The sequence below is a fragment of the Camelus ferus genome, chromosome 9 (genome assembly GCF_009834535.1).
Source record: "Camelus ferus isolate YT-003-E chromosome 9, BCGSAC_Cfer_1.0, whole genome shotgun sequence".
Taxonomy (NCBI): domain Eukaryota; kingdom Metazoa; phylum Chordata; class Mammalia; order Artiodactyla; family Camelidae; genus Camelus; species Camelus ferus.
In genome coordinates, this window is record NC_045704.1 from 8,002,509 (window position 1) to 8,023,419 (window position 20,911).

General features: G+C 48.6%; 2 protein-coding genes across 4 annotated transcripts in view; one reads left to right on the top strand and one right to left on the bottom strand.

The window, feature by feature from the left end:
* On the bottom strand, positions 1-16,183 carry LOC102508623 (zinc finger protein 264). 3 transcript variants are annotated; one of them, XM_032487520.1, is made up of 5 exons: positions 15,790-16,181; positions 14,094-14,220; positions 5,359-5,454; positions 3,417-3,560; positions 1-2,364 (listed from the first exon to the last, which is right to left on the bottom strand). In XM_032487520.1, exons 1-5 carry the CDS (start codon positions 15,817-15,819, stop codon positions 770-772), a joined length of 1,992 nt encoding a protein of 663 aa, XP_032343411.1. In that variant the 5' UTR covers positions 15,820-16,181; the 3' UTR covers positions 1-769. The 3 variants fall into 3 exon arrangements, with proteins under 3 accessions (XP_032343411.1, XP_032343412.1, XP_032343413.1); XM_032487521.1 differs by lacking the exon at positions 3,417-3,560 and having other exon boundaries at positions 15,790-16,183; XM_032487522.1 differs by lacking the exons at positions 5,359-5,454; positions 14,094-14,220; positions 15,790-16,181 and adding an exon at positions 4,053-5,352.
* DUXA (double homeobox A) overlaps positions 16,178-20,911 on the top strand; it is a 22,021-nt gene continuing 17,287 nt past the window's right edge. The window contains exon 1 of the mRNA XM_032487614.1: positions 16,178-16,316. Coding sequence (XP_032343505.1) covers positions 16,196-16,316 — 121 coding nt within the window. The 5' untranslated portion in view covers positions 16,178-16,195. The remainder of the gene's footprint in view (positions 16,317-20,911) is intronic.

The following is a 20,911-nucleotide window of genomic DNA, read 5'->3' on the forward strand; positions in this document are numbered from 1 at the left end:
TGAAATACCAAGATTTACTTAAATAAATGAAGTACCATGGCGCCACTTCTGACAAACTGCTCTACAAGTTTCAATTTCTATAAATATGTGAGCAAGACTTTTTGCATCTGAAAATTTATATGAAAAGTCAAAGGAACTAGGAAAGCTAAGTCAATTTAAACAGGAATAATAGGACTCACTTTACCCGATCTTAAGACTCACCATACAGCTCCAGCAATCAAGTAAACAGCGTGGATCAGTAAAAATCTGAACGTCTGGTGTTTAAAGTCACCAAAAGAACAGTTTGTTTTTTAAAAACAAGTCTTAAACAGTCTTAACTGGTGCAATAAAATGTGCCCATTCGTACATGTGTCCTTATCTACTTAAATACCTGCCCTTACCTGTCTAACTCTCCTGACACCGGACAGCAGTGAATGTATATACAAGACACGGAAAGGGTCAAGGTCCTCGGCCTCAGAAACATTCCCCTTACCCAAGTAAACCAAGGACTCCCTGACAAAGTGCTGCCAGCTTGACAGAGAAGTCTCAAAAGGAACTGTGTCTGCATTTCATTTTCTCCAAGTCTCCACCTCCTTTTTATAAAAATTCCTGAGATAACACTGCAGTGTAAGCTGAGGAGAAAAGTGTAGCTTGAGTTTTCCTTAGCGCCCAAGAAACACCGGTCTCTCCTGTGTGGATGGATTCCCACGTGCAGAATAAGGCTCTAGGCTGCGTTAATTTCTAAAAACGCATCTTAACGTGACTACTGACGTTTGCGTGACAGGTATTCTCACAGCGAAGGTACTTGGGTTTCTCTTTGGTATGAACGGTCAGATGTCGCTGGAGACGTTTTCTCCTGCAAAAGATTTTCCTCAGCGGTCACATTCAAGAAGTCTTTCCCTAACAAGAGCTCTCGGAGGGTGACTGAGGTCTGCCCACTTGTGAAGGGTCTCCCCACATCGGTCACGCTCACGGGGTTTCTCCCAGTATGAACCCTCTGATGCTGAGTGAGGGAGGAGCTGCGACTGAAGGCCTTTCCACACTCACTGCACTTATAAGGCTTCTCTCCGGTGTGGATGATGGCGTGGCGAATGAGGTTTGTGCTCCAGCAGAAGGACTTCCCACACTCCATGCATTCGTAGGGCTTCTCTCCACTGTGGATCCGCTGGTGCCTGGTGAGGCCGGACCTGCGGTTAAAGGCCTTCCCACACTCCGTGCACTCAAAGGGCTTCTCTCCAGTGTGGATGCTGAAGTGTCGAATGAGGTCTTTCCTGGTGCTAAAGGCTTTCCCACATTCTTTGCACTCAAAAGGCTTTTCTCCAGTGTGGGCCCTCTTATGCAGGATGAAAGTGGAGCAGTGGGTGAAGGCCCTTCCACATTCAGTGCACACAAAAGGTTTCTCCCCAGTGTGGATCCGCTGGTGCCTCTTGAGGTATGACCTGTGGTTGAAGGCCTTCCCGCACTCCAGGCACTCAAAGGGCTTCTCCCCCGTGTGGATGACGTAGTGGTGGATGAGGGCGGCGCTCTCACAGAAGGCCTTCCCACACTCACTGCACTCGTAGGGCTTCTCCCCTGTGTGGCTCTGCTGGTGCCACATGAGGTATGACCTGTGTTTGAAGACCTTGCCACATTCGAAGCACTCATACGGATTCTCACCACTGTGGATGATGTGATGTCGAAGGAATCCTGGCCTATGTCGGAAGACCTGCCCGCACTCTTTGCACACAAAGGATTTTTCCCCTGTGTGTCTTCTCTTATGTAAGACAAAATTAGAGCGGTGGGTGAAGGCCTTCCCACACTCACCGCACTTGTAGGGCTTCTCCCCACTGTGGATCCGCTGGTGCTGGGTGAGGTATGACCTGCGGTTGAAGGCCTTGCCGCACTCCGTGCACTCGTAGGGCCTCTCCCCCGTGTGGATCATGTGGTGCTGGAGGAGGTGTGTGCTCTTGCTGAATGTCTTCCCGCACTCTGTGCACTCGTAGGGCTTCACCCCAGAGTGAATCTTTTCATGCCCAGCAAGAAGGTGTTTCTTGTTAAAAATTTTCCCGCATTCATTGCATTTAAAGATATTTTCCTCTTCCTGAATGATGAGATCTCTACCTGCTCCACACGAGCCATGGGCATGGGCAGCACCTGCCGGGGGGACTGGCTCCTCCACAGTCCCTGAACACACGCCATCGGCTGTCCCAAAGCTGCCGTGCTTGGGGCTCATTCTCTGTGGCTCTCTCCCTGGCCCAAGGGGCCCCACAGTCCCATCCTGACTCTTGGTTTGGCCCAACGTGGAGTCCCCTGGGGCTCCATGAGTTAGTTCCTGGAATGACGCTCCCTCAAACGGGGCTGGCTTACAGGTGGTAGGTTCTGCGGTCTTGGGTTTTCCACCATCACCTGAAAGAAATCCAATAAACAAGGCCCATCAGTAATACCGACACAAGAAAAACAAAAAAATCAGTGAAAAAAATAGAGATGAGCCACTTTTTTTCTCTTGGACTGGCTGGCTCCCAACTCTTGGGAGTGTACTGTGTTTCACTTTTTTTTACTTCACTAACAAAAATCTTGTTTATATCACGCAAAAAAAAAAAAGAGAGAGATGAAAATAGTGCCTGTGTCTGTTATGTTTCGCTACCTCTGAATCTCAGGATTGTAATTTCTTTCCTTCTTGGTCATTGGACTGTTGACACCTTAAAGGCAAGACCCTGTAGGAGAGTCTAGGTGAGGAGACAGAGGGTCTGGGTGGAGACACCACCACGATTTCACACTGGACATGGCTGGACAGAGCAATAATGCCTCTGTGCGTTGTTAGCTGCCTTTAAGTGAGGACGCCCTGTGTTGCTGTAAGAACACTAGGAAAGGGCATCTGATGCAGCCCTGACTGAAGACAGAAGTGCATGAAGCAAAGTGAACTGTCTCCAAAGAGAAGTATGGCCTTTGTCCCAGTTCTAAGGAAGTAACCTGTAAATCTCCAGAGTGACAGGTATGTCTTTGTTGTTCGTGGTGAGCCCCTAGGAACGTACACAATACTTTATGACAACAGATAACTCATTATGGGCCCCCAGACAGTTTATGCTAAAGAGATGACTTCAGGTCGGGGTAAGCTCTGGCCACACAGAAAGATCAACCATGTAATTAGAGAGCTGAAGCGGGGAGAGTATAGCTCAGTGGTAGAGTGTGTGCTTAGCATGCATGAGGTCCTGGGTTCAATCCCTAGTATCTCCAGTAAAAATAAGTAAATAAATCTAATTACACCCCCAAAAAAAACAAAAACAAAATAAACAGTTAAAACATTAAAAAAAAAAAAAAAAAAAAAGGAAGTTGAGGCTTTGAATGACGAGTTTTTGGCTGGACCTCTGGAACGGGGAGGAGGGCTAGACGCAGAGTCCGTGTATAATGACCCAACCAGTCATGCTTCCTTAATGAAGGCTCAATAAAAATCTGGATACCGAAGCTCTGGTGAGTTTCCTGGGGTGGCAACACTCCAGGCACATACTGCCACACATCGACTCCTGGAGGTAACAAGTTGCTGAAGACATGGAACCTTCGTGTTTGGAACATCTCCGGCCCCTCTTCTAATTTGTATCCTTTGTCTGTAACAAACATGATTTGTGAGTAACAGGTTTTAGGGAGTTTTTGAGTCTTCCTAGCAAATCATCAAACCTGAGGGTAGACTGGGAAGCCCCATGACTTGTAGCTGCGGCAGAGGCCCTGGGCAGACGTGGTGATCTTGGAGGCCTGTGTGCTTCACCCCGAGTTTGGCTAACTATGTGCGGTAGGAGGCTGGGGAGGCCTCCTGGCACCACAGGAGCTGCCACAGAGAGAAAATGGGGAGCACACTATGGCCTTAGGAGGCAGAATGTACAGGGGCACAGCAGACCACAAGGATGGCGGTGATGAGAGCCAGGGGCAGGTGGGAGGGGAGGGAAGCTGAATCCCATGGTCTTGACACGGGTCACCGTGAGGACTCACAGGATGGGGCTCACAGGGCAGCAGTGAGCAGGATCGGACAGCTATTTTGGGTCTGGTATGCCTGAACATACTGGCAAAACACACATGACCTAGATGGAGAAATTGATACTTTCCTTACGGCATTAAAGAGGAGCTGTATCAGCGAAGAATTTAACGTGGGGAGAAGTGAAATCGGAGAAAGGTGGTCAAGTCGTGGAAACGTTCAGTTTCAACCTGAGGGAGCACTGCGGGTGACTGGAGCTACCACCGCTAAGCGCCGTGGGGAGCGTGAGCCTAAGACCCCCAGCACAAGGAAACAACTTCCCCTTCTGTCTCTCCTCCCTCACGTTGTGCTGTATCTGCATGGGGAGACGGACGGTAGGTGAGCCTGCAATGGGATCACTTCACAGTATGTGTGAATCAAACCATCATGCTGCGGGGAGGGATAAATTAGGAGTTTGGGATTAACATATACAAACTAGATAACCAACAAGGGCCTGCTGCAGAGCACAGGGAGCTACAGTCAGCATCTGGTAATAACCTGTAATGGAAAAGAATCTGAAAAAGATTTGTATGTATAACTGAATCATGTGGCTGTACCCAACATTCTAAGTCAACCACACCTCTATGAAAAACACACACAGAACATCATGCTGTATGCCTTACTTATGCAGTGATATGCATCAATTGTTTCTCAATATAACGCGGGAAAACGGAATTTAATAATATAAAATCGACAATTCTACCCAAACAAATGTATAAATTCAATACAACTCACGGAAAAGCTGTATTAAGCAGTTTTATGCTTTAACGTATTATGTGGTGACACCTCCAAGAGCCAGCGGCAGAGAAACCATTACTAGCGTTTCGCGGAGCCGACCGAGGTCAGACTACACTCCTCCGCCACCCCCGCGGCTCTCCTGGGACCCACGGCTCAACCGCAGCCCCGCACACACAGTGTGGCCAAGTGTCCACCTCTGGCCAGCGGAGCAGGAGGGGAGCTCGTGTTGGTGGGAATCGATGTGACAGCCTCCCTTCCTCTCTCTGTCCTCCTCTCCCAGCAGAGGGACAGCGGGACAGGCCTGGCCCTGACCCTGGTGTGAGTCGGGAAGCCAGCTGCCATACGCCAGGCACAGAGATGCTAGAGCCTGTCTGACACGGCCGCCCGCTTCACCTTGACCAAACTCACAAAGACATGAGCCTGTTATCTTACCCCAGGGCCACAGGGCTGGTGACTGGTACCCAGGCTTGAAGCCCAAGCAGCTGGAGCCCAAGACACATCTCAGCTCACACACCTCTCTCCTCCAAGAGGACAGGGACCTAGAGGCAAAGGGCTCCACGGCTTCCACACCACGCAGGGGCCACAACAAGACGCTCCCCCAGGGCGCCTGGGCCAGCGGCCTCCCCTGGGGCTCCCGCCAGCCCGCACCCAGCTCCTACCTCGACAGGGGCTCTGGGAGCAGTCCTTCCTCCCCGTCCACAGCTCCTGCCCATGCTCCAGCTGGCAGATCAGCTCAGGCCTGGGAACGGGACACCCTGTATGTGGAGAAAGGAAGAAGACACTAGGATTGTGTGGAAAGAGGGAAGAACAACTCTGAGTCTAGTCTGGGACTTCAGGATGTGGACAAGACCTCAGGACGGAGCTGCTCCCATGCATGGAAATCCTGGCCTGTGACCTGGAGGGCAAAAACACCACTGTTGGGACCCAAAGACTTCAGACGGCAGTGCTGGCTGTACAGACAGCGCCTGTTCCCTTGGCCTCCATCACACAAAATTTCAACTCTTCAGTGGTAGCCATGAGACCCAGAGGGTATGACCCCCTCCTTCTGGAAGGTGTTTCCTAGTTAACCCAAGTGAGTCTTAACCACCTGCGCGTTGAAACCTCCTGGGATGTCTGGTTCATGTCCAAGGGAAGCCAAACCTCCGCAGGTGAGGCCTGGATAGCAATACATTTAAAAACCGCCCCAGATGATTCTGGCATCAAGGGAGGACTGGAAACCCTGGTCTCCAGCAACCTGCAGGGGACCACACCAGCCCTCCGGAGGAGAAAGCTCTACTCCAGGCCGGCTGAATGAGGGCATCTGCTGGTGCTGCAGTTCTGGGACACCTGTCAGGTAACCTGTCCAAGGCCCGAGACCCCGACGAAGCGAAGGAGCAGACAATGGGACCGGCACCCACCAACCTGGGAGCCAGACCCACCTCTGAGCTTCTTACTGGTGAGGTAATAAATTTCCTCCAGGGTGCAAACTGAGCTGGCCTGCCACATGCAGCCAAACACTGATGCAAGGGAAAGACAAAAGGACCGGTAGGGAAGTCACTGGCTGAGGCACCAGGACCTGAAGATGGCTCCTCTGGCGGAATCTGAACCCCAGCCCAGGACTCATCAGTTGTCACCAGACAAATGTTCACTCCTGTCTGGGACGTGCCCAGACAGGGATCAGTGACAGGGCAGCGGAAAGGGAAGGAGACTTTTCCTTCACCTGTCAGTAGTAACACTCCCTATGACCTCAGGGCCTTTGCACGTGCTGTTCCTTCTACCTGGAAGGCTGTTCTCTCCCCACCTTGCTCCTTCTAACTCACTCTCTTGGGCCTCAGTTCAAATGTCACTCCCTGAGGAGACCCTGCTGAACAGTGGCTGGGTCCAGGTGCTTAACCCAGCTACCACATCACTATTTAATCTTAACGTAAGTGGTAAATTAGTATTTATGGACGTAACCACATCCCGGGGACTGTGCCAAGGATTTAAATGCTTTACGTTGTTTAAAATGGAAATAAACTCATGGGATAATTTAAAGAACTCATATATTTAAAATACTGACTCTTTTCATTCAAAACAAGGAATCTTCATTGATCTAAGACTCTTTTTGATCCCAAGCTGAGTTCTGAAGAGTGCTCCTTCTGCAGTTTAAAGGTGCGACAGTCTAGGTCTGCAAGGGCTGTGATTCCTTGCTGCCACCTTACCTGGGAAGAGACTGACCTCGTTAGTCTGTCTCTCTGTGGTCAACACACCAAGTTCCTGGGCTGCTGACCCCAGGGTAAACTAGGGCAACTGGGTACTGCACAAGACTGAGGCTCCCCCACAGCCAGCTGGGACGCCAGTGTGATCAGCGGAGCCAAGCACGCGGAGGGAAGTCAGTGGTGGGTGCTCAACTGAGCTACCCTCCCTCCCCACCCGCGAGAGGACGCTGCCCTTTCAGAGGGCACACCTGGTCAGAGTCCAGGCACTGGTCCCTTGTGCAGGGATCCAGCTGGCACAGGGCACCCTCCTTGCACACACCACTGAATAAAAGAGGCTTAAACTGCTTCAAGGGCAAACCGCGCCACTGCTGCTGCTGTACTGCTGTGGCGATCTGCCCCCGCCCCACAGGGGAGAAGAGATTCCATCCTTGGAGACTGGTGCTTCAGTAGATAATGGGGGAAAAAAAACAGGGAGTATTGTCCTTGCTCCTCTCGGAGACCCCCGAGGACGTCTCTCAACTCGTCCCAGACTGTACGCCCGGCCGACGGCTCAGGCACTCCCGAGCGCCCCTGCAGCCAGCAGCCCAGAGCCTCCTCTGAAGATCCAACTGCCACAGGCGGGCTGCTGCCACCACTGCTGTCCTGATGTGTAAGCCCCAGCCCCTCCCTAGAAGGGGAGACTGCCACTCACAACAGTCGCCAGTTGGGAAGGCTAGGAGCCAATCAGGTAAACACCCAAATACAAGCAAAAAAAATGGTCGGGACAGAGAGGTAACCAAAAAAAGTAGTGGTAATAGTAGTAATAATAGTAGTACTGGTAGTAATAATAAAAAGAGGAAGGAAAAGACAAGAGGGGAGGAGGAGGACAGGGAGAACTATGCTGTGGACCAGGGCATCCCAGGGAAAGGCTGCAGCCCCTCCACCCCAGGCCCCTCCACCCTTGCCCTCTTGGCAGCAAGAGACAAAATGGAAAAAAACCCCAGGGCTTTAAATGGCTAAAAGCCCAAAAAGGAAAAAAAAAAGGGGGGGGGGGGGGACAGGGTACTTTAAACCTTCTGTACCAAGCAAACGCCAAGTCTAGAAAACATAATACTAGTGCTAGCCTATTTACTGATTTAAAAACAGTAACAAAAAATAAACCCCTAGATACAGGGAGAGAGAATAAAAGGTTTAACTAAGAAACACAATATATAAATAAATTACAATGCTGTCTGTAATTTGACCCAATCAGAAATTCAAAATTTGTATACTAAAAATTCATACAATTTATATAGCAAATTATTATATATAGTAGTTATATATGGCATAACAAAATTAATATTTTTTTAAAATTATATAACCAAAACAAACAGGGCACTGGTTTGTCTGACTACAACACAGGTTCTAAATTTTCTTTAGAATTCGCTACACTGCACCACAAAACTTCATGAGAATATGTAAATGAATATATGTATGTATTGCATGACTGGGACATTGTGCTGCATACCAGAAACTGACACACTGTAACTGACTGCACTTCAATCAAAAAAAACCAAAACAAACTTCATGACTTAATACTGGGCCTCAAATCACAGCTATATCTGGGGACCCCACTAAACTGAAACACTGTACCCCCCAGTCTCAAAAATTAACTAACGTTAAGACAGGGGAAAATAGGTAGGTCTTACTTTACTGTAGCCTTGCCTAAATTTCCCAGTCATAGTACCCACTGCCCTAAAATACCCTATATTGGGCATAGATGCTGACACAACACAGAATGAAAATAAACTCTGGCACTGACAAACTGACTTGATGAAATGGGACCCCGCAGATCTGAGTTAAAATGATACACCCAATCTAAGTTGAAGAAGGGCCTTCAGGGAGTAAACCTTATTACGTAAGACCAATTAATAAAGGGGTGACGACCCCCAGTGCTTCTCCATTTGACAGCTCAACTACGCCTGTTTTTAAACCTGAAAAAACACAGGACACCTCATGGTGGGCTCCTGCAATCTTAATGCATCCACTAGGGTCCCTGTTTCAGACTGAACTGTGTCCCCTTAAACCGGGTATGTTAAAACCTAATCCCCAAGGCGATCCTATCTGGAGACGGGGCCTTTAAGGGGGTAGTTAAGGTTAAATGAGACTACGGGGTGAGGCCCTGATCCCACCCCTGATCCGGCAGGACTGGTATCCCAAGAGGGAGACAAGGCCTCTCCCAGCAGAGGATGGGTCAGGTAAGGACACAGCCAGAAGGCGGCCAGCAAGGATCCTCACCAGGAACTCAGCTGGGACGTCCAGCCCCCAGAACTGTGTGAAAATAAGGCTGTTGTTGAAGCCACACAGTCATGGCAGCCTGAGCGGACTAACACCATCCACACACCCAGTATTATCAGAACCCAGCAGTTACTCTGCACTCACAGACTTACCTAGTGTGTTCTGCTGGGTGTTTATTTCATCAGCCTGTCAGCCACGGTTTGCCTTTGCTCTGAGGGAAACAGGACCCCTTTCCCAGGCTACCTGTGGGCCGCTCAACAGCTCGCAGACCGCACATCCTCAGCAGACCAGCTCTCAGCGGCACCCACCCCACTTCCCTCCAGGAGCACAGGCGACGTTACACGGGTGACCACCTCGTCTAAGGAGATTCAACTGCACACTCACAATGGACGGGAAGCCCACCATCTTTAGTCCTCTGGGGACTAGTTTAAGTACACTGCTATTTAGTACTATTTGGGCCTGGTGGCCACATACTCCTCATGTTTAAATTTTACTTAATCTCACTGATGCTGAGTCTCACTCATCAGCCACCTTAAATGGCGCTCCCTCCAACAGAGGCTCCAAAGTCTGTTCAAAATACTGTTAAACCACCAGTCCTGTTAGTGCCCTCAGAAATTTTTTCCCTAGAGGCTTTCACCTCTTCTCACGCCTCCTGGAGCTTCTGACTCACCTACCGTGGCCACAAGATGCCCAATGGCTTCTGACGTAACCAGCTGTCCCCCTGGCCTGGCGCTACACACTAGGCTCTCCTGACGACGGCGGCTCTTGCTGACCCGAGCCTGTGACCTCACACCCAGCCGCCCATCATGCTGTGGGCCATGGAAACAGCACATCACAAGCTCAGGCGGCTCCTGAGGCCTCCAGACAGGATGGAACCCAGCCTGGGCCCTGACATATCCACTTGTGGGAGGCGGCTACTCCTGTCCCCAGTCCCCTGCCAGACGCCACGGTGCCGGAGGTCACCACCGACACCGCCTGCCTACCTGGGGAGCCCCTTGGGATCAAGTGAACAACTGGGGGAGTTCGTGGATTCTGTTATCCAACGGCTGTATGGGAGCTCAGTAGAATGTCGCAGCTTTCCATCCCTCAGCCAGAAAGTCCAATTAAAAATAATGGGTCCTGAGAAACACCACGTGACCTAATTCAGGGGGGAGAGGTGCTGGAGATTGAGTTCAACCACCGATTGCCAATGATTTCATCAATCATGTCTACGTAATGAGGTTTCCACAAAAAGCCCGAACTAGAGCAGTTCAGAGATTTTCCAGGCTGGTGAATCCATCAAGGTGCGGGAGGGTGGCAAGCCTGAGGAGGGCCTGGGGCTTGTGGACACTCCCCTTCATACACTGCCCCCTGCACCTCTTCCACTTGGCTGTTCCTGAGTTGTATCCTTTATGATAAACAGGTAACAGTAAGTAAGATGTTTCTCTGAGTTCTGCAAGCAAATTACTGAACCTGAGGAGGGGGCTGTGGGACTCTCCAGTTTACATCTGGCCGGTCAGGACAGGTTGTGAGGCCCTGTTGGCACCTGAAGTGGATGGGTGGGAGGGGCTGTCTTATGGGACCGAACCCCTAACCTGTGGAGCCTAGGTAGTTAGTATCAGAATTGCCTGGTTGGAAAAATCCACATACTTGCTATCGTAAGTGTTGTTAATAAACAAAAAAGTTTTTTCTTTTACAAACAAATACCACACATGCACGCACATGTATATGTATAAAACCATACTTTTGGCACATTTGGTAACTCCTGTAAGATACTGTCAGACCCCCACCAAGTTTCAGGTCAGTTTTCTTGGCTAACGTTACATAAATGGGAAACTTAGTTACGGCCTGCCTGCAAGGGCTTCTTACATCCCTACTTACATTCCTCCTTTTCACTCTTACAGTAAAATGCTTTTCTAGAGCTCTTCAGGGGAACTTACACCACACCTCCTAAAACCATCCACTATCATCAGCCCAAAGTTTCCTTAATGTGATGTAGAATGTCAGAGGATCAATTATTTGATCATTAAAAAATTTTGGTTATCTTACAACGTTTGGACATCTTGGAGGGGCCTCATCCCTCCAAGCTAGTTCTTAACATGACTGCTTGTCTTTGAGCTGACCTTCTGAGTGCAAACCAATCCAAAGCCACACCCCTGCCCACCGCATTTTACCCTCACACACCAGGCAGCATCCCCCTGCCCTAACTCAAGCAGATTCAGGTTCCGGACAAGTAGGGACACCCTTAATGCCCCAGGGCCTGCTGGAAATATTCAAACTAGCCAATCCTACACTGTTTCCCCTGCCCCATGTTTCCGTGGAAAACACAACAGAGGCTGTGATTTCCCCACCATCCTGCTTTTCCTCCTGACCAACGCTGGTGTTTCAAGTAGCCCTGGGAGACATGGGGTGTCCCCTCCTCCTGAGAGCTGTAACAAAGCCTTCTTTCAGTGGCATTAATCTCTCTGTCATCTACCAGTAAGTCATCTCTACAAACTGAAATCCCGCAGGCACAGATTAAACAGTGGGGACGCTGTGAGAATTTCAGTGAGTGGAGTGTGAACAGTGCCGAAGAGTCCTGACACAAGGGCAGTGCCCAGGGGACCTGCACTGTGACAGCTTTAACTGCTCCTTTAAAGTGACCCATGGTACAGCACATGCTTTGCATGCATAAGGTCCTGGGTTCAATCCCTGGTACCTCCATCAAGAAAAGTAAAAAATAAAGTAAAATAAACATAAAATAAAATCTTTTCCTTAGATTTCTTCAAAAAGGGAGTCCTGGGGGAAGGGTACAGCTCAGTGGTGGAGCGTGTGCTTAACATGCATGAGGTCCTGGGTTCAGTCCTCAGTCCCTCCATTAAAAAAGGGGGAGTGAGGGGGATCCTGCAGTGCTCTGGTAAGTAGGAAACCCAGCGCCAGTTCCCTTGACGGTGGGTCACCATGAAAAAAATGCAGAAGTGAAATCCAAACAGTGTTATCAAGCCCTAGAGAGCTCAGCAGCCTGCTGCTCAGTGCAGCTAGCCTGAGGCTACCGCCTCTGCTGAAAAGGGGGTGGGGGTGGGGGTGGAGGAAGAGAAGGTATGAGCACTAAATCCAGGCTTTCCATCAAAAACATTCAGGAAGCAAGAAAAAAAATGATGGAGTGGTTACATCAGGGTGTCCAGCTACTGAAGTGTCTCTGCACTCCCTGAAACAGGGTTTCTAGACCTTGCTTTAATTATTTAGGCCAAGATAATTACTTGTTGGGAGGGTGGGAAGGAGCCTGTCCTGTGAATTATAAGGACGTCTAGTTCAATGTCCCCACCAACTAGAAGTTAGTAGCATCCACACCCCATTGTAATAACCAAAACTATCAGAGACGTTGCTAAGTGCCCCCTGGGGACAACATCATCCTTGGATGAGAACCACGGGCTTAGAATATAAAAAGGGTGATGGGAAAACACAAGTGTGATGGTGGGGAGGGGCCTCCAAGAGATTTCATGGTCAGAACACAGCTGGCGAGCAGGCGGTGACCGCGCTGAGAAGCCGAAAGGCCCACGAACACTCACCAGGCAGAGAACAGCAAGTGCAGAGGCCCAAAGCAAGTGAGTCAGGCGTGTGCGTGGGGAACAGCGAGACCCCAGCACGCGCAGCAGAGTGAGCTCGGGGAAAGCAGGGAAGGTGAGTGAGGAGGTCGGCAGGGCCAGGTAGGAAACTTCTACTTAAAAACCTTTCTTATGAGATACCTGAGTATGCCACCCCCTTCCCTAACTTGGTTTAATCTCAGCGACACACATTCCAGTTCTCTAAACATGCGCGTGTCTCCCCCACGCCCGGGATTTACAGCCCTCCCCTCCCTCAGACTGACAGGGCTAAGGCGATGGTCCTCAAGCTGCTGTTTCTCAACCCTGGCCTCCTGCCACTGCGGCCGGCTCACCCTCTGTGGAGCGGGCGCCTTGTCCTCTGCAGGGCGCTGAGAGCACCTCTGGACCCCACCACTAGATGTCGGCCCCACCCGCACCCCAGATGTGACCACCAGTCCTGGCTGCAGATGCTGCCAAGTGTCTCCTTGGACACAAAACCCCCAGGTGCTGAGAAGCACGACTCTGACTTCTCTCTCTTGTACGAGCAGAGGGTCCTGGCCCTGCACTTTGGGCACAAGAGACAACTGTGAAGGCAAAGGAGAACCAAAAAGCCCCACAACCGAGATCCTGGTGTTCAGAACAATACCTGCCGCACTGAAGGCACAGGCCTCCTGGGGGCCCGCCTGCCTCCCCCTCTTCTTGGGAGAACATCCCATCACTCACAGCCCTGCTAACCTGGTGGCGGAGGACACTCAAGCCAACCTGTCTCCTGCAGTCAGCTCCCTCTCTGGAGAGTGAAATAAAAACCTCAGATGGAGGCCAGTCTGTGCTGGGCACTGGGGTTAGAGGCTCAGGGAAGTGTGGGTGGAATGGAATGGGTGGCCATTCCTGCCTCAGGGACACCCCTGCAGGGCCCAGCAGCAGAGGAAGAAAGAGAAATCATCTAAATATGCAAAGAAGTAGAAACAAGGCCTCTGGGGGCCACAGAGAGCAGGGACTGGGGTGGCCACGCCTGTCACAAACTTGCTGAGGCACAAAAGCCATTCTGAAGACAGAGAGGTGAGCAAAGTCAGAGGGAAAAGCCAGGACGAGAGACCCAGAAGCCAGGGCACAATCCTGGTGGCTCCCGGTTCTGGTATCAGTCCCTCATGCGGCCCGACTAGAAATTCTGCCTTTGGGTCCTGCAGAGCACCCCCATTACCTTCCACCACTTTCTGGGAGCCAGAGGGAGTTATGTTTCTTGTCCAAAGAGACACAGGGATAGCAGGCAGGAAAGAGATGAATCTTGAAAATGACTGAAGCTGTGGGGAGAGGGAAAGAGAGCTCTGGAGGCCTTCTTGACCAGCCAAGATGGAGCCAGAGGGTGCTCCTGATAAGGAGGTGGCCGGTCCTCTGCATGGCACAGTGGGGAGGACTTACCCAGAGACACCAGGAGCCTGCAGTTTTCCAGCATCACCTCCTGGTACAGGATCCTCTGAGCTGGGTCCAGCTGCCCCCACTCCTCCTGGGTGAAAGTCACGGCCACATCCTCGAAGGTCACAGACACCTGTCAAACAGAGGTAGCAGCATTGGCCTTGTGGCTGATGAATGGGATCAGAGCTCGTTGCTGCATCTCTGGCAATGTGCAGAGAGATCAAGACCCTAATCACTGAGCACCTCCTGAGGGCTAAGCTCTAGGCTGGGCTGAAGGGAAGGTGGACAATGTTTTGGACACGATACAGTAGCATAAGAGAAATCCCCTAGGAGGAAGCCATCGGAAAGTCACACAAGACAATGGAAATGAGGTGTGGGCTGTGAGATGCGGACAGCAGATTCGAGGACGTCACAGGAATGAGTAAATGACAGTAACAGTATCAATAATGGCGACAACAGCAGTACCTGAGCCTCCCTGGTCCCGCTAGCTGCCTGCCCCATGCTCAGGGCTTCACATCCTGGTTAAAGCGCCTAAAAGTCCCCAGTTCTTTAGTCAGTCTCCTGTGGTCTGCATCCAAACTCTTGAAACCCGACTCTCGTCAGCTGTGTTACCTGGGAGACATCACTTCATTTCTCTGAGCCTTGGTTTCTGGATCAATACAATAATAGTTCCCACTTCCCCAGTAACAGTTGTGAGACTTAGAAATTATTCAACGTTCGCTGTGCTTTGGGACTTTCATTAATTCTTCTACAGCCCTTGAGATAAACATCTCGTTACTTCCCAGCCAGTCAGGGGCCTGAGGCTTAAGGAGCTCCACCAGTTCACCCAGTCTTGTATCTTACAAACCAGAAACAAGACTCCACAAAAAAGCTTACTCCAGTACAGCACATACTAGAGTAACCCGACACTCCTCCATCATCAGTGAGTGCTGAGAAACCAGGCTGTGCAGCATTTACACCAATTTTTGGAGTTCAAGCCACTTCGTCGCGCCTGAAAATGTTTCTGTGAACACGGACAGATGGGCAGAACCTTCATCACCGACGTCACAGAAGAGACACCTGAAGGGGTGGAGCTATGGGTAACGATGGCAGGGCCTGGGCCAGCACACACTCCTTGCTGGGATTCCCCTCCGTCTCCCAGACTCCCTAGGAGATTCCACAAGGAACCATCAGCTTCTTCCTTCCTGAGCAGGAACGGCACTTACCGCCATGCCAGGAATACTTCAGGACCAGGGAGCACAAACGGCTAAGGATAACGCTGGTTTTGGCCACGCGAATAAGAGCCTTTGGCCACAATGTCCCTGCTGAGGGTGAGTGAAACATTCGGCAAAAGACCACAGGATCTCTCCCTCCCAAGACACGTCTTGGCATCTAGCAGGAACTCTGGCAAGCGCACAGGACCCCGTGGGCCTCCTTAAACAACCGACGTACCGTGCCTTTGTCCATGCACTTATCTCGGCCCGGAAAGCCCTGTCCGCCCCCCTGCCCCGTGCCCGAAGATGGTGGGGCAGGGTGCACCTGCAGCACATGGTGGGGCTGGGATTTACTGTGATGGGAGTCCTGACACCTGTGAGGACTGAGGACAAATTAAGCGGCAAACCAACTCCACGTGCCAGAGCCCACGACCGCCCCGGCTCCCAGCCCCTTCCGGGACCGTCTCCGCCCTCGAGCAGAAGCAATTCCGAGATCACCGTCCCCTCACCTGTGTCCGGTGGATCGGCGCCGCCGCCATGATGGGGCCCTGTGGGTCCGCCAGGCCGGGCGAGGCGAGCACCCGGGCGGCCTGCTGACCCTCCTCTCTGCTCTGGCTTGGCTGGGCGACCTCGGCCGACTGCCGCCCTCCGAGAAAAAGGCGCGCCGGTCCCGGGCGCCGCCCTTGGGAACTGCGGGGGTGAAGGGCGGGTGCTGAGGGCCCGGAGAGGCCGCGGCCCGGCGGGCGACCAGGCCACACGCCCGCTTAGGAAGTCACGGCCAGTTCAAAGGTACGAGGGGGAGCCCCATCCTCCTGCCCTGCTCCGCCCCCGCGAAAGGCCTGAGTAGCGGCGCGGGCCCACCCCTCAGCCCTCAGCCCTCAGCCCCTCAAGAGAGGCAGCGAACCACAGAGGCAAATGGCGTCCGCTGTGACCAAACTGGAAGTCCCGCCCACGTACGTGCGCCCGCAGGAAACGCCCCTACGCGAGACCGTCATTGGCCAGCGCCAGCCTCAGACGCAGGAGGCATGGCCTCTGGGTAATGTAGTCTTCCCTGGACCCACGGCGGAGGAGCGCCTTAATCTGGTGGTCTACCTTTGGGTAAAAGCCACTAGATGCCCAGACCTGCCTCGTTACAATGGGCTCAACTGGGGAGGACCAAGAGTGTCCACGCTGTGCCCTGGGGAAACTGAGGCTTGGGATGCAGGAACATTGGCCCAGGGTCTGGGCAGGTGCAAAGGGGCAGGACTGGGACCTGGGCTCAGGGCTCACATAATGACTTCTCCCTTCCCTCCTTCTCAGATCCTCTTCTTGAAATCTTGCAGAAGGCCATCTGTGTCCTCCGCTTCTTTGTGGAAAAAGCTTTAGTCACCTAGGCCTCCCTGAGTTCCAAGAAGTGGGCTCAAATGTTAATCATTTAAGGAGTAGAAATGGGAACACTTAAGAGGCAGTCAAGCAAGCAAGGAGATAATTTAAGCAGTAAATCAAACTGTGGGATGGGATCTTAAGACGCTAGTTCTCCTCCAGGAAAACAGTTAACAATGTCTGATGTACATTCTTAAGTTATTTTTTCACAAAAACCAGACTTCCACCAGATGGAAACTGCTGACCTCAAACACATAGACCTTAGACTGGTTGGAATCAGGATTTATAGTGACATTCCTGAAACATCACCCTGCTACCTCACCACCAACCAATGAGAAAATTGTCCATGAGCTGATCATGCGTCCTAGGACTCTCTCTTCTCACATTCTTTAAAAACACTTGCCTGAAGCCATTGGGGGTTCAGGTCTTTTGAGTAACAGCTGCCTATTCTCCTTGCTTGGCACCCTGCAGTAAAGGCTGTACTTTCCTTCACCAGAACCCAGTGTCAGTAGATTGGTTTTGCTGCAATTTGGGCGGGTGAACCCAGGTTCAGTTTCATAACATCCTGGGGGAACAGATTTTAAAAGTAGCTTCAAAATCCTCCTGACTAGGACACTGGGAAGTCCCATCTTGATATGCTGCACACTCACCTGCCACATTCTCCTGGGCTTTCTTCTACCCAGAGCCTCCTTCTTATGTAGTTGGCCTAGATCACCCAAAGAATGGATTTGCCATCTCCTGGGATGGGGAAGCCACATGTGGAGAGTTGGAGGGAAACTCTGGATTCCAGTATTGAGCATGGTCAATTTGAAGTGTTTATGAGACCACAAAGTGTCACTTTGGCATTTCAACCTATGACTGAACATTGGGAAAGAGTTTGAGCCTGGACGTATAATTGAGAGTAATTAGCTTACACTGTTATTTCAAGTCATGACAGAGTAGAGTGTCAAAGGAACGAGTGTAGACTGGAGAAGAAAGTGAACAAAGCATGAGCCCTGGACCAGCCTGACTTCATTAAGTGGTTGATGACAGGAAACAAACTCATCTTAGGGCTTCTAATGTCCACCTAGAGGTATATTAAGCAATTTAAAAAGTCATCGTTGGTGATTTTTTCCCCATAATTTTTGAGCTGGGAGAATAAAATGCAGTAAACCAATAGAATGTACATATTTTAGAAATATTTATTTTAAAATGTACATGTATATATAGTATGTGTAATATATATGTGAGAGATTTATTTCAAGGAATTGGCTAATGCGATTGTGGGGCCTGGCAAGTTCAAAATCTACAGGGTAGAGGCAGGCTGGAAACTCTAGCCAGAGCTAATGATACAACTTATTTTTCCTCTTAAGGCCTTTTGACTGATTGGATAAGACCCACCCACTTTATTAAAGTAAAATCATTTGCTTAAAGTCAACTGATTGCAGATATAAAGCACATCTACAGAATACTTTCATAGCAACACCTAGATTAGTGTTTGATCCAATAATTGGATAGTATAGCCTAGTTGAGTTTACACATAAAACAAGCCATCACATTCTACCCCTTGTCACCTTGGCATCCACACACATTACCTAAAACCATAATTAACCTCCAAATGAAGACAGTAAAAAAGACAAGCGGTCTGCCTAACCAGGTCAAATCTGGTATTTATCCACTGTTATGATGGGTCATATTACATTATGAATTATATTACATATGATGGATTATATATGATGAGTGTAATATAAGCCATGTGTATCTATTGGTCTAATGTTAAATTCTCTGATGTTGGAAACTGCCCTCTGGTTGGGTAAGATAATGTCTTTGTTCTCATGAAATACAAACAAATATTTAGGAAGAAAGAGATATGAACTGTGAAGTTCTCAAATGGTTCAGAAAAATATAAATTGATGGATAACGGGAGTGAGAGAGAGAATGAGAATGACAAAGCAAGTGTGACAAACTGCAAGTTGATAAATCTGTGTTAAGGGTGTACAGAGTATCTCTGTGCTATTCCTGAAATTTTCCTGTAATTTTGAAATCATTCACACAAAGAAGTATGTGTTTGCCACAAGTGCATTAATCATGATATTTCACCTTGGACATAGCCAATGCAAAAAAAATGACTCTGCAGATTGTTTAGGTAAACAAAGAGCATCACAATTATTGTTCATTTAAGTGAACAGCAAACATTTTTGGGTTCTATAATCTGCCATGCTCCTTTTCTATAGGCCTTCAATTCCTCTTTTTTTTTTTTTAATTTACAAACTGTGTATTTTAGCACAAATGTATATTCACAGCAAAACAGAATAGAAGATAAAGAGAGTTCTCATATACCCCCTGTTCCCACACATGCACAACCTCCCCCACTGTCAGATCCACACAACAGTGATACATTTGTTATATCTGATGAACCTACAGTGACATATCATTATTGCCCAAGATCCATAGTTTACATTAGAATTTACTTTTGGTGTTGTATGTTACATGGATTTTAACAAATGTTTACTATCACAATCCACCGTTTTAGTATCATACAGAATGGTTTCTTCAAATCCTCTGTGCTCTATTTGTTCATCCCTGCCTCCCTCCAAACCCTGGAAACTTCTGATATTTTTTATTATCACCCCAGTTTTGCCTATTCCAGAATATCATTTAGTTGTAATCATATAGTATACAGCTTTTTCAGATTGGCTCCTTTCAATAGTGATATGCATTTAAGTTTCCTGTCTGTCTTTTTACAGCTTGATTTCTTTTGGGTACATTGTCTGGACCCACCACCATTTATTTATCCATTCACCTACTGAATGTAAAAAGAAACCAAAGGACATTTTAGTTGCTTCCAAGTTTCAGAAATTTGGCAATTATGAAGAAATCTTCTATTAAAAAAATCCACATACAGGTTTCTGTGTGGAGATAAGTTTTCGGTTCATTTGGGTAAACGCCAAAGAGTGTAATTGCTAGCTTGTATGGTAAGATATGTCTATTGCCGTGAGAAACTACCAAGTTGTCCTCCAAAGTGGTTGAACCATTTTGCATTCCCACCAGCCATGAATGAGAGGGTTCCTGTTGCTCCTCATCCTCACTAGCATTTGGTGTTGTCAGTGTTTTGGATTTTAGTCAGTCTAATAGGTGTAGAGCTATCACACTGTTGTTTTAATTTGCAATTTCCTAATGAATATGCTGAACACATTTTAATATGCCTACTTGCCATCTGTGTATCTTCTTTGATGAGGTGTCCAGGCCTTTTGCCCATCAATTATCAAATACTTTTTCAAATGCCTTTGAAAATATTTTCTCCCAGTCTGAGGCTTATCTTCTAATTCTCTTGACATTCTCTTTCACAGAGAAGAAGTTTTTCATTTTAATGAAGTCCATGTTACTAATTATTTTGTTCATGGGTCATGACTTTGGTATTGTATCTGAAAATCCATCACCATACCCAAGGTCCTCCAGGTTTTCTCCCACATTGTCTTCCATAAGTTTTATAGCTTTGCATTTTACATCTAGGTCTACGATCCATTTTTCATTAATTTTTCTGCATGATGTAAGGTCTATATCTAGATTCATTTCTTTGCATGTGGATGTCCAGTTTCTCCCATAGTGCTAGGAAAGCCTATTTCTAGATCAGGCGAGGACTCTATTGGTAGGCCACTCAATGTGCTGATTGTTTTTTTTTTTTTTTTTTTTTGGATTAGGCTCTGCTGATAATCTAAAATTCTCTGAATCACCTGTCTCAGCTAGTCTATTATGATTTAGGAAATGTTTCCCCTATTGCTTCTTCCTATATCTAGAGTTGTACTGTTACAATTACTGTATGTAGAGTTATATATATTATCAACTGCCCCAAGATGTTAAGCCATCATTAATTTTGTTGGAGGCCTGCTTACACATTGGGTGATAAAGAGACAATAATCTCATAAAACAGACAAGATATAAGTAATACAACTAATAATATTAATAAAGCTATAGTACAGCAGAAAGACGTAAAAGACATAAACCCATTCGAAAACAAGAAAGAATTAAAATTAGGATAACTAGTTGTTTAGGTCTTTAATCTATTTTGATTTTATTTTTGCATATGGTGCCAGAGAATGTTCTAATTTCAGTCGTGTACAGGTAGCCGTCCAGTTTTCCCAGCACCACTTAGTGAAGAGACTGTCTTTTCTCCATTGTATATTCTTTCCTCCTTTGTTATAGATTAATTGATCTTAAGTGTATAGGTTTATTTCTGGACTTTCTATCCTGTTCCATTGATCCATGTGTCTGTTTTTGTGTCAGTACCAT

Coding starts and splice junctions, on each gene's coding strand:
- LOC102508623 (XM_032487520.1), bottom strand. CDS start 15,819: ATGGCGGCGGCGCCGATCCACCGGACACAG. Junction 14,221..15,789: donor CGCCGATCCACCGGACACAG/GTGAGGGGACGG, acceptor TCTGTTTGACAG/GTGTCTGTGACCTTCGAGGA. Junction 3,561..5,358: donor CTCCCAGAGCCCCTGTCGAG/GTAGGAGCTGGG, acceptor TGTTTGTTACAG/ACAAAGGATACAAATTAGAA.